Source organism: Prionailurus viverrinus, chromosome X, assembly GCF_022837055.1.
Source record: "Prionailurus viverrinus isolate Anna chromosome X, UM_Priviv_1.0, whole genome shotgun sequence".
Lineage (NCBI taxonomy): Eukaryota > Metazoa > Chordata > Mammalia > Carnivora > Felidae > Prionailurus > Prionailurus viverrinus.
The window spans coordinates 10202289-10215694 of NC_062579.1; the positions used below are offsets into that span (position 1 = coordinate 10202289).

The 13406-nt window shown below is 41.2% G+C and overlaps 1 protein-coding gene across 9 annotated transcripts in view; it reads left to right on the forward strand.

The window, feature by feature from the left end:
• Window positions 1–13406, forward strand: part of REPS2 (RALBP1 associated Eps domain containing 2) — a 214598-nt gene that overhangs the window by 101513 nt on the left and 99679 nt on the right. For all 9 annotated transcript variants that reach the window (XR_007148970.1, XM_047844132.1, XM_047844135.1 and 6 more), the window contains 2 exons: window positions 6394–6457; window positions 9315–9457. Coding sequence is in view for 8 of the 9 variants with exons in the window: in XM_047844132.1 (XP_047700088.1) it covers window positions 6394–6457; window positions 9315–9457 (207 nt within the window). In the remaining variant the exon portion in view is untranslated. The remainder of the gene's footprint in view (window positions 1–6393; window positions 6458–9314; window positions 9458–13406) is intronic.

Genomic DNA, 13406 nt, shown 5'->3' on the forward strand with positions numbered 1-13406 from the left:
AATTAATGTTGACAACATGGCTTAAAAAAAATAAGCAGAAACCCACATTGACCATTTGCTGACCTTACCCGCTGCTTAAGTGACTTTCTTCACAATGTATGCGAATAATTAGACAAATACAGATGGTAGCTCTTAGGAGTGTTTTTATTTTCTTTTAACCTTTTTATTTTGCAGAATTTCAAGTACGGATACAGCTAGAGTGGCTAGTATAATGAATCCCTATGTACCTATTACACAGCACCAGTGATTTTGTTTTGTCTATATATACTCTGTCAGCGCAGATGAGTTTGAAGCCATTACCAGATCGTTTCATTTGAAAATGTTTCAGGATGTATCTTGAATGATAAGAAAGACCTCTTTTAAAAACATAACTGCAATCCATGGGCACACATTAAAAAAAATGCAAAACATGTTTCCTTAATGTCCCCAAGTCTTTGTTTCCCTGGTTGTCTCACCAGTGCCTTAAAAATAGTTGAATTTGTTCGAGGTCAGAGGGGTTCATATATTGCAGCTAGGTGATGCCTCTTTTAAAAATCAACTTTATTGAGATTAGCATACCATAAAATTCACTCCTGTAAAGTGTACAGTTCAGTGGTTTTAGTGTTTACAGAATATATTCACAATCTAAATTTAGAACACTTTCATTACCTCCCAACAAACCACCTGCTTATTAGCAATTATTCCCCACTCCTTCTCTCCCTCCTAGCCCTCCATAATGATTAAACTACTTTTTCTCTCTATAGTTTTGCCTATTTTGGGCTTTTCCTATAAATGAAATCGTATAATGTGTGGTCTTTTGTGTGTGACTTCTTTCACTTAGCATAATATTTTTAAGGTTTATCCAGGTTGTACTGTGTGCTAGAACTTCATTGAACTTCACTGCTGTTTATGGCTGAATAATTTCCACTGTGTAGATATACTACATTTTATTTATTCATCAGTTGACGGGCATTTGATTTGGGTTGTTTCCACTTCTTGGCGATTAAGAATAATGCTGCTGTGAACATTCGTGTGCACTTTTTTGGTGTGTGCATGTATGTTTTGATTTCTCTTAAATGTATAGCCCAGGGTGGAATTGCTGGACCATATGGTAACTCTGTGTTTAATCATCGGAAGACCAGTCAGACTGTGTTGCACGGTGCCTGCATCGTTTTGCGTTGCCACCAGCAGCATGTGAGGGTTCCGGTTACTCCACATCCTCACAGACACTTATTGTTTGTCTTTTGATTACAGCCATCCTAGTCATGCCAGATGGGCTGAGACTCCAAGAGGGAGGGCCTCAGGCCCCTTGCCATGAGGGTCTCTTGGCTTTGGGTGAGAAAGAGTTCAGGAGTGGGCTGTTTAGAGAAAGAGACATGAATTTATTAAGTATAGAAGTAAGAAAGGAGCTACTTCACAGACAAAATAGCTGTCTCTTCTCTCAGGTAAGGAAGAGGACCCCCCCTCCCCCCGCCTTTGCATCTAAGAAAGTGTTTTATGTGTTTTTAAATTAGTTGACTATATAAGAAGGGGCTTACTCTTTAGTTTTGGGTTTATCATTTACACTGAGTGGTTAGTTTTTCCATTGTCTTACGGTTGTGAAATTACCCACAGGGAGCAATTTTAGGAATGTCTGGCCTTTGTGGCTTTTACTGCCAGAGGGAGTAGGGTCTTATGGTCTCCCACGAGTCAGATCTTGTGACTCTCTTTATTACCTGCTGACTTTTAGGTTAAGGGTCAGCCGAAAACCACATTGGCTTTGCTTTGGTCAACTTGTCTTCCTCCCTCCTGTCTCACTAGTGGATGTGAAGTAGTATCTCTTTGTGGTTATGATTAGTATTTCCCAGATGAATAGTGACATTGAACATCTTTTCATGTTCTTATTGGCCCTTTGTAGATCTTGTTTGGGGGAAATGTCTATTCACATCCTTTGCCATTTTAAATAAATACTGAACGGTAAGAGTTCCTCCGTATAGGTATACCTCGGAAATATTGAGGGTTTGGTTCCAGACCACTGCCGTAAAGTGGATATTGCAATAAAGCAAGTCAAATAAATTTTTTGGTTTCCCAGTGCATATAAAAGTTATATTTACGCTATACTGTAGTCTGTTAAGTGTGCAATAGCATGTTATCTAAAAAAAAACCAATATACATATTTTAACTAAAAATAATTTATTGCTGTAATATGCTCACCATCTTGTGAGCTTTCTGTGAGTTGTAATCACTGATCACGGATCACCATAACAAATATAATAATGCAAAAATTTGAAATATTGCAAGAATTACCAAAATGTGATAGAGACCCGAAGCGAGCAAAGGCTTTTGGAAAAATGGTACCAATAGACTTGCTCAACACAAGGATGCCACAAACCTTCAATTTGTAAAAAATGCAGTATTTGCCAAGTGCAGTAAAATGAAGCATAATAAAATGGGGTATGCCTGTATTCTCGATACATGTTCCTTATCAGACTTGATTTGGAAATATTTTTTCCCAATCAATGGCTTGGCTTTTTATTTTCCTAGTGGTGTCTTTTGAAGCACATACGTTTTTAATTCTGTTGATGTCCAGCTTATCTATTTTTTGTTGTTGTTGATTGTGCTTTTGGTGCCATAACTAAGAGATCGTTGACTAATCCAAGGTCATGAAAATTTATATTTCTTCTAAGAAGGTGTATTGTTAGAGTTTTATCTCATATTAGAGGGTTTATATATCTCTGTTATATTAGAGTTTTATCTCTTATCTTTAGGTCTTTGATCCATTTTGAGTTAGTTTTTGTGTTTTTGTGTATGATATGAGGTAGGTATTCAAATTTCAATTCAATTCAAATTCTTTTGCATGTTGATATCCAGTTGTCCAGGCACCATTTTTTTGGGGGGGGGGTTGGAAGATTCTTTCCATGATTTAATTATTTTAGCATCCTAGTCAAAATTTAGTTTACCATGAATGTGAGGGTTTGTTTCTGGATGTTAATATTTTTCCACTGATTTCCACTGTCTAGTCTAAAACCAATACCACACTGTCTTGAGTATTGTAGTAGGTTTGAAAATTAGGAAGTGGGAGTTCTCCAACTTTGTTCTTTTCAGTTTTAATTGTTAAAAAAATGCTTTTTAATGTTTATTTTTGAGAGAGAGAGAGAGAGAGAGAGAAAGCAGGGGAGGGGCAGAGAGAGAAGGAGACACAGAATCTGAAATAGGCTCCAGGCTCTGAGCTATCAGCACAGAGCCCGCCATGGGGCTCCAACTCAGGAGCCACGAGATCATGACCTGAGCTGAAGTTGGATGCTTAACCAACTGAGCCACCCAGATGCCCCCAGTTTTAATTGTTTTGATTTCAGTTTTTAGGGATTGTGCTTTTTGAAATTTAGTTTTATACTTACATAAAATTTTTACACAGTTCTGAATTTGAGTCTACAAAAATGATGAACAAAGTCTAGCTTCTGTTCCTATCCCCTCTCTTCCTTTCTTGCTCCTTTTTTAATGGTTTATCTGTTTTTAAGAGTAAAAGCAAATTCATATATGTATGTGTATGTGTATATTCTTATCTCTCATCTTTTGTTAGATAAATGATAGCATAGTATTTGTACTTCTCTCCACCTTGCTTGTTCCACTTAACCCTATGTCCTGATGATTATTCCATAGTTGCATGTAGAGATATTTCCCATCCCCTTTTATAGTCGTGTACTATTAGATTGTGTGATATGCAATCATTTATTTAACTGGTCCTCTTTTGGGATTATTTGTAGTCTTTTGCTATGATACATATTTCCATTGTGAATAGCCCTCTGCATATGTCTTTCTTCATTTTTGTTATTTTTGTCAGTGTATCTTTGGGTAGTGTGATTTTACTAGACATTGGAAAACACTCCTTCATTAGGCTTGTGCCATGTTGTCATTGCACCAGCATCGTAAAAGATGCTCGTTTTCCCACAGTCTTGTTATCACAACATGTTTACCTACTTTTGTATTTTCCCTCCATTTGATAGACAAGAAATCCTGTGTTTGGTTCAAATTTATAGAACTCTTATGAAGAATATTGAATTTTTAAAAATATGGTTAAGAGTCCATTGGGATGCTTGGCTGGCTTAGTTGGTAGAGTGTGTGACTTGATCTTGGGGCCGTGAGTTCAAGCCTCATCTTGGGGTAGAGTTTACTTTAAAAAAAAAAAAAAAGAGCCAATTAGATTCTATTTCTGTGAACTGTCATAGCTCTGTTTTTACATTGTGTTATTGGTCTTTATTTTTTAAAGGTCTATATTCAGTATGTTAACATTTTATCACTGATATATCAATGCTATATATAGCTGTGTGTGTGTGTGTGTGTGTGTGTGTGTGTGTGTGTGTGTGTGTGTGTGTTTTAACTGGACTTAGAGACTCCTTGCAGTAAAAAGTCTGAATCCACATTTTGATGTTTGGTTGCTGACAGCTTTTTATTTTTTATTTATTTATTTAAAAAAAAATTTTTTTTTCAACGTTTATTTATTTTTTTGGGACAGAGAGAGACAGAGCATGAACGGGGGAGGGGCAGAGAGAGAGGGAGACACAGAATCGGAAACAGGCTCCAGGCTCCGAGCCATCAGCCCAGAGCCTGATGCGGGGCTCGAACTCACGGACCGCGAGATCGTGACCTGGCTGAAGTCGGACGCTTAACCAACTGCACCACCCACGCGCCCCTGGTTGCTGACAGCTTTTTAAAGCCTCACCTCTCTCTCTTTTGCGCCATATCAGGCTTCACAGCAGGTCTGAAAATGGCTGGAAAGGGCAAGGAAAGGGAGCTGGCTTGGGGTTTCTAAGTTGGCTGGGAGTGGGGCTGGGGTGAGGGTTCTGGTTCACTGATGGAACTTCTCTTAGCACCAAAAGAAGGGAGCACGTGGGCTCTCATCAGTTTCCTCCTCTGGCAGGCGGCAGCCAGGGTACAACTGAACTTGTTAGCTGTCAGCTTCCTGGCGGGCCCTACCTAATCTCTTCGGGACACCATGGCAGAACACCCTCTGTACTGTCTGAAGACCAGGCCAAGTCTCTTGTTTGGGTTTGGACCTAGTGTGATTTGAAGAAAGGATATTAAGGGGGAAAAAGAAGAATGAGTTGAGGATAGAATGTCTTTATATCTATAAAATAGCTGGTAAATAGGCTTTCAAGACATTTCTTGCAAATGTTTGACACAAGATGGCTACGTCGATGGCCAACAATCCTATGTCAGCATTATTTCCAGGATGCTTTTGGGGAGAAAGCTCATTGGTTAGTAGGGCACTTTGCCTTTGATCCATAATAATCTATCAAAGGAAAATAAGTCTGCTTTAGGATACATTATAATCCGTTGTTTTAAGGCCAATTAGAAGCCTTGAGATTGCCAAGGACTTTTGACTTTATCGGCTTAGAGCTTGAGGCTTTGATTTAACTGTTCTTTGTGTTAGAATTGAGGCCTTTGAATTTTGAAAGTGGTCTGAGAGCTGAAACCATAAAAATTTCTGTCTCAATAAGGGTGGGTCTAGCCATAAAAATTTCTGTCTCAACAAGGATGCGTCTAACATTAAGTGCAGTTGGGACCTGGAGCAGTGTAACATGTAAAATGGAATTACCCGATTTCAACTGATACTGGTAAATTTGTGATGAATAAAGAAAGTAGCTGGGGCGCCTGGGTGGCGCAGTCGGTTAAGCGTCCGACTTCAGCCAGGTCACGATCTCGCGGTCCGGGAGTTCGAGCCCCACGTCAGGCTCTGGGCTGATGGCTCGGAGCCTGGAGCCAGTTTCCGATTCTGTGTCTCCCTCTCTCTCTGCCCCTCCCCCGTTCATGCTCTGTCTCTCTCTGTCCCAAAAATAAATTAAAAAAACGTTGAAAAAGAAAAAAAAAATTTAAGAAAGTAGCAAGAGGTTCCTGGAAGTTTCTCAAAGAGCCACCAAGAGATCTTAAATCTCACCAAAGTCTTTACCAAAATGTCTGTTTTATCTTTGTGTGATGAGATTAATGGTGTTAACTTTCTTCTTTTTGCTCTGTTTTATTTTTTTTAAGTTTATTTATTTTGAGAGGGAGGGTGGAGGGGGGAGAGAGAGAAGAGGAGAGGAGAGGAGAGAAAGAGAGAGAGGAAGTATCCCAAGCAGGCTTTGCACTGTCAATGCAGAGACCGACACAGGGCTCCCTCTCATGAACTGTGAGATTCTGACCTGAGCTGAAATTGAGAGCCGGACACTTAACAAACTGAGCGACCAGGGCGCCCCTAATTTATATGTTCTTTTAAAAGCTGTTAATATGTTGTTTTTAGTCATATGATTTATAGTTGCTTTGATGAATAAGTGTTATGTTTGTTGTTATATGGTAGGAATTGCTGAATGAAACAATGGTGATTCATTTACATGTAACTATAAAAGCTGCTCTAGATGAGTAATTAATGATTTATTTAAACAGTGGCTTTCTTGGCAGGTTCTGTGGCCAAGAACTTCTTCACCAAATCAAAGCTTTCCATTCCAGAACTCTCCTACATATGGTAAGTACAATTAATGCCATATAGTATCATACTGTCATTACATACCCATCCCTTAGTTTCTACTTTTGCATTTGGAAAGTCTTATCTTTTGAATGTTTTTTATTTTTTATTTTTATGTATTTATTTTTTAAATGAATTTATTTTATTTAAAAAAAATTTTTTTTAATGTTTATTTATTTTTGAGACAGAGAGAGACAGAGCATGAACGGGGGAGGGGCAGAGAGAGAGGGAGACACAGAATCCGAAGCAGGCTCCAGGCTCCAGGCTCCGAGCTGTCAGCCCAGAGCTCGACGCGGGGCTCGAACTCACGGACCGCGAGATCGTGACCTGAGCCGAAGTCGGACGCTCAACCGACTGAGCCACCCAGGCGCCCCTAAATGAATTTATTTTAAAGAGCATCTTCCCTTGGGGTGTTTCACCAATTCCCATTCCTATTTATTTACTTACTTATTTATTTATTTTAATTTACATCCAAGTTAGTTAGCACATAGTGCAGTAATAATTTCAGGAGTAGAACCCAGTGATTCATCCCCTATGCATAACACCCACTGCTCATCCCAACAGGTACCCTCCCTAATGCCTCTTGCCCATTTAGCCCATCCCCCCATCCACAACCCTTCCAGCAACCCTCAGTTCTCTGTATTTTAGAGTCTCTTCTGTTTTGTCCCCCTCCCTGTTTTTATATTATTTTTGCTTCCTTTTCCTTATGTGCATCTGTTTTGTAACTTAAATTCCACGTATGAGTGAAGTCATAGGATATTTGTCTTTCTCTGACTAGTTTCGCTTAGCATAACACACTCTAATTCCATCCACGTTGTTGCAAATGGCAAGATTTCATTCTTTTCGATTGCCGAGTAATATTCCATCATTTATATACCACGTCTTCTTTATCCTTGCATGTTTTTTTTCAACAGACTTAGAGAGTGAATGGAACTTAAGATTTTTGTTGCTGTGAAGATTAACTTGTATGAGAAGCATAATGATCAGTGTCTGGCACATAGTCTGCATTGTAACTATTAGCTGTTATTTAAAAATGAATTTCCCAGTTATTATCCTCCTCTAGATGCCTTTCCTGTCTAAACAATTGTGTGGGCCCATGAGCATTTCCATCTCGTGAATTGTGTTTCTGGATGTTTCTGTTCAATATGATGCAAGTAACCAGAGGATCTCGAAAAGCTATTCTTAATGATATCTTATGAGGCCAGGTGAACAGAAGGCCCACAAATGTTTTGGAATTAAGTCAAATTTGGCTCTTATAGCTGCCTCCGAGCTTCACAAATTTGGCTGGTGTGTATCAGCTGGGCCCCCATTCAGATGTGCGGCTGTGGTGTGCCCTGCACCTTGCTGCCACGCAGGCCGCGGCCGGGCTCCAGAAGGGCCGTGTGGGGACGGTCCAGATGGCCGGTTTGCATGGACGAAAACGCTTGCTGCCTGTCTAAACTCCCAGCTGTGTGTGGGCTCTTCTTCCTCAAGCCTGGGTGGGAGACCGTGCTGCTGTAGATATATAATTAAAACACTGGAATATTTATGTAAGACTTTTTTCATGAGGATTTATAGAAATCGTGGTAGGACTTAAAATTGCCTGTCGTGTTTTGTGTGTTTTATTGGAAAACTATTGCAATAACATTTGTGCATGCCAATGTATCTGGGATCCTGAGCTGGATTTAGGTTCTTCAGCGGTATATTCTAGCATAATTTTTCTTTTTTACGACAAGCCTTATATTAGATTTTAAAGCTAGGGGAAAAAAAGAAATTATCATTTTGAAAAGAATACACTCTGTTTTTGGCAGAATTCCCAGTTTTAACATTATTGGCATGAGGCCTCCTATCTTTTTGTTGAGACATATCTGCAAAAGCTGAATGGTATTCTCTCCACCCAGCGTTTGAAACAGTTCCCTGACTTCTCACCTGGGGCGGGGGTGGGAGGGGGTGGGGGGCTGCTCCTTCAGGGCTGGCTCATTCTAAATATTTGAGGGGAGGAGGCTGTGAATGGTCCAAAGGAAAGTTAGGGAGCTTACCTTCTGTACTTCTTTGGAATAGTGACACCTTGCCAGCGCAGGTTTATATCCTATCTCTTTACTTGTCCCAGCACAAATATGGCATCTCTGTACATCTACGAGACTAGTTGAGCTTATGGTGTCTTACTTTGGCAAATGGGTTTGTTTTGGGCTGAGTAAATAGGTCTGTGCCTTTCAGTGGGAAACAGTGACTGAAGCAAAGATAAGCCTTTTCAAGACTCTTCCTTTCTGTCTTGCTGTCTTATCTGCTTCCAGCCTTCCCAAGTTGCTAGTTTTATCTGAAAACCTAATTTAACCAATGTTTATTGAACTTACTTGTATTTTCCCAGGAGGGAATTCTCAAGCAAATTTTTTGGTACAACATTTATGTGACTTAAAAACTTTAAGGTTTTTCCTTAAAGCTGGAAACCCAAGTGCTTATTTGTGGGCCCGGGTACGTGTATAACGTCTGGGACAACGACACAGGCCGAGGTCAGCCCTTCCTTTGACTACTGTGGGCACCGGGTCTGGAGCTCTTCATGCCGCCTGGTTATCGAACGACTCTCAACCAACTGGCCTTATTTTTCTTTTTGTGCTCTAGTGTCTTGTCTCATGTGCTTGGTGTTGTAAAACAGACCTCCCGCAGAACCCAAGGAGTGTAAAGTCTTGTTTACAAAGGGCCACTGGTGCCAGCGCTCTTGATCAGCATTTGTCCTCCAAGTGCCCCCTGAGATTTCATAGGAGTTTGGGAACTTTGCAGGGCCACCCCCAGCGACCTTGGGAGTTGTGTTTGCATGTACGAGGCTGAGTAACTTTTCCTCTAAGCCCCGTGTTAGGTACTTGTGACATGTTGTATTTAGGGAACTGAGTGATGCTGACTGTGACGGAGCCCTGACCCTGCCTGAGTTCTGTGCTGCGTTTCATCTCATTGTGGCCCGGAAAAACGGCTACCCGCTGCCAGAGGGCCTGCCTCCGACTCTGCAGACAGAGTACCTGCAAGCAGGTAAGGCCTCATCATAAATCCTAAACCTTGGGCATTTTCCATCCAGACGTTATAAGAACCTTTTGTGCCTTAAGGTGGTATCCAGGTACTTTGCAGAGTCCTTTGTATCTAAAGTAACTGTCCTTTAACTGATATTAGACTCTCACAACTTATAATATGAGTAATAGGGATGATGTGGGTAAAGTGTGAGTTATCTGTTACTCCTATTCTGGTGCTCTCTGGATGGATTTGAATCAGTCCCTTACCCTTTTGTGAAAATTACCGAGTAGGCAAGTACTAAACCTCTCAGCTGATACAAAATGAACAGGAACATCTTCCTGTAGAGCCAATTTCTGATTTGGCATCTTTAGGTACACCCCAGTGTCCCCAAGTGGCTTGGGGCAATGGAATAGAACTCTTGTACCTAATGAAGAAGTTAAAAATTACATGCCATGAAATGTGCCGAGTGCCGTAATCTCAATGTACTCTTGATGAAGTTTTACATCTGCATATACCCATGTAGCTGCAATCAGATAAAGATAGAAAATCCCAGCACACCACAAGGTTGGAATAGAGCTCTTTGTCTTTCTCCTTAATAAAGCTATTACCCCCAAACCCTTTTGATAAGAAAGAGTCATGGTGAGTCTAACATTTTTATCCATTCTTTTGGAAGACTGGAAAATTAAGTGTCTCTTGCCCTTTTCAAAGGCAGTGGGCAATGATACAATTTCTGTTACTCAGAGAAGTATAGCTTCCATTGAAAGGGTCCAGAAACAACTGGTACTGTCAGTAACCTTTCTTTAGGGAAGGTCTCTTAAAAACATGAGAGCTAGTCATGGATGATTATTGGCAGGAAGGAGCAATGTCTAAAGAAACTGATTAGTCATTAATAGAGTGTAAATTTTGTGGTTAGATCTAGTAAAGGCCCTAGATTATCATGTCTTGTCCCCTCATAACAACACTATATTCAAAGTGGCCAGTGACTAATCTAAGTCAGTCTTGGGTTCTCTGACTTTTAAATAAAAAGTTTGTCATTTTCTGTATTTGGTAGTGAGGGGGCCAAGGCCCAACCAAAGGGAAGAGAGCAAGTATGTGGCTGGTGCCAATGGCAGGTAAACATGTGGGGGAAGAGTGACCCATTATTCTGGGATCTTTCCCAAATGCCTCATAAAATGTATGCATGGGAGCGTTCAAAGAGCAGAGACTACTACTCATTTAAGAGCTTAGACTTTGTTAATAGCAGCTGCTTTCTGACCACAGCAGGCCGTATACCCTTCCTTCCAGGCTGGGGGAGACCCTCATGGGTCCCCAGGAACTAGTTTGCAGTTGGGCACCATGACATGCTGCTCCATTTCCTCTTCGGTGTCTCTCTCTCTCTCTTTTCCTTTTTCTCTTTATTTCTTTTGGATTGAGGCAAAGAAGCACTAACAATCTTGGCAACTGCACAGGTTTCATAACCAAGTCAGTACAGGGTCATCCAGGAGCCCCTTCTCCTGGGAGCAGGGCCACATGGGACTTTGTCTCTCTCTAATGTGAACAGCTAACCAGAGGGCCAAGGTCTGCTCCAGGGCTATTTAGTTATATTTAATACATCACTGTTGCCTATTGTCAGCCCTGGGGAGAGTCCTGGGTAGCTTTATCTCCCATGCCCACACTTAGCTTTCTGTTTTGGGGTCTTGATTAATGCTGTTGTATTGTTGTGATGCCCTCTGGCCATGGAACCTATGCCAGGTGTCGGGACTCCTTGTTTGACAAGTCACTTTGTAGATATCCAAGTATTTCACAGACTGTTTCAAAAGTCACTAATAAAAACATTTTTTTTACCTCGCCCCCCTACCCCCCAGGTACAAAAATTATTTTATTTTATTTTATTTTATTTTATTTTATTTTATTTTATTTTATTTTATTTTATTTTGTTTGGCCCACCTTTAATTAATTAATTAATTGTCAGGTTGGGTAACATACAGTGTATACAGTGTGCTCTTGGTTTCAGGGGTAGATTCCCGTGACTCATCACTTACATACCACAGCCAGTGCTCATCCCAGCAAGTGCCCTCCTCCATGTCCATCTCCCATTTTCCCCTCTCCCCCGAGTGGCTAAAATTAACAACTCAGCAAACAACAGGTGCTGGTGAGGATGTGAAAAAACGGGAACCCTCCTGCCTTGTTGGTGGGAATCACTAATAAAAATTAAAAAAATCTGAAAGCCCTGAGCAAAAAGTGTGTTAATGGAAGTCAAGTAGCATTTTGATTCCTTTATTGCTGCAAATGACTGCTTTTGTCTTGCTTATGGAGGGGGGGGGGTGGAGTCTGTAAAATAGAGTGCCAGTCAAGAGGCACCTTCCTTTCCTTTGGAATGAAGCCCCTTGTTTGTTCCTGGTGTTTGATGGAGGCTGTCAACACATATTTATACAGCAACAACTGAGGAACCCATGACATACCCTTTAATTAAACAAAGACTTCACATCATTTCCAGGGCTTGTGGGATTAATCATAAATAATAATTATATAGTTCTAACAAAAAACCTGAGAGATCTCTTAAAGCCTCATCAGGCTCAGTGATGGTATATTTTAGGCAAACCCTGAGGGTTTTAGCAGTTAACTTTTTAATGCTTTATCACTCATGCTTATCTTTATATACAGCTCAAGAAAATGGCCAGAACTGTCTAGGTTTTTCTCTGTGCTTTTAGACTTTGCAAAATATGAGGGATTCTGTTCATTTTGGGGGTTCATTTTTATGGTATCCCACCTGTTTCTTTTTAATGTTTATTATTTTTGAGAGAGAGAGAGAGAGAAAGAGACAGACAGCAAGCAGGGAAGGGGCAGAGAGAGAGGGAGACACAGAATCTGAAGTAAGCTCCAGGCTCTGAGCTGTCAACACAGAGCTCGACGTGGGGCTCGACGTGGGGCTCGAACTCACAGACCACAAGATCATGACCTGAGCTGTAGCTGGCCACCCAACCGACTGAGCCACCCAGGGGCCCCATCCCACCTGGCTTTTTTAAAAGCTTAGTTCCTGTTCCAACTTTTTTTTCTGATTAGCCTACATTCAGTCTCTTACAAAAATGTAATCCAGTTTTCAACAAGGTTGGTGAAGAGTATAAATTTGGTTGATACCATCATGCATTTACAATTACACAAGCTTGTTTTCAGTAAAATAATGAAACAAACTGTTGTGTCTGAGTTTTTCCCTAACAGTGAAAATGAAAGGGCACCGTTGGAAGGAAAAGTTGGTTATTTGATAGCTTACCTGTGGGCCTTTTGATATTTTCCTGTTTGGGTGACTGGGTGGATTCTGGTATAGATTTTTACTATAGAGTTTGTTAAAAATAATTATGTGAGAGGCACTGTGTTATTCTTTGTGGTCAGAATGCTGTGTTCAGAAGAGTGTTCCTACTGTCATGGAACTTGCTGGCAGTTAGAGGATCGATGTTAAATAAACTCACATACTTGTAAATTGGAGGCAGTGGTAGGTGCTGTGAAGGGGAAGTTCAGCTGCAGCAAGAGGGTGCGTCACCTCAGGGAAGGCTTCCTTAAATATTTGAGCTGACATGTGAAGGGTGAGCTAAGGGCTGTGTAGGTGAAGGAGGGGGAAGAGTAGGCTGTGGGCAAAGGGGACAGCAGATCTACTGCAGAGGCCCTGAGAGGCGGCTTGGAGCGTCGGAGGCATGGAGACTTGAGGCCACAGTGGCTGGAGTGCAAGGAGCCGGGCCTGGAGGGGCTGAGGATGAGGCTGAAGGGGCAGGTAGGGAACAAATCACTGGCAATGACGTTGATGGGTTTTAAGCAGGGAAGTGCCCCAATCAGATTTGCTGTTGGAAATGATCGTGCTGGTTGCTGACTGGAGAGCAGGTTTTGAGGAGCAAGGGTGCAAACTGAAAGACCAGGTTACTGGAGCAGTCCAGTCAGGACCCCAGGGCCTGTCACTAGGGAGGTGACAAGTGGAGTTGGAGAGATAGGGACAGGCTAG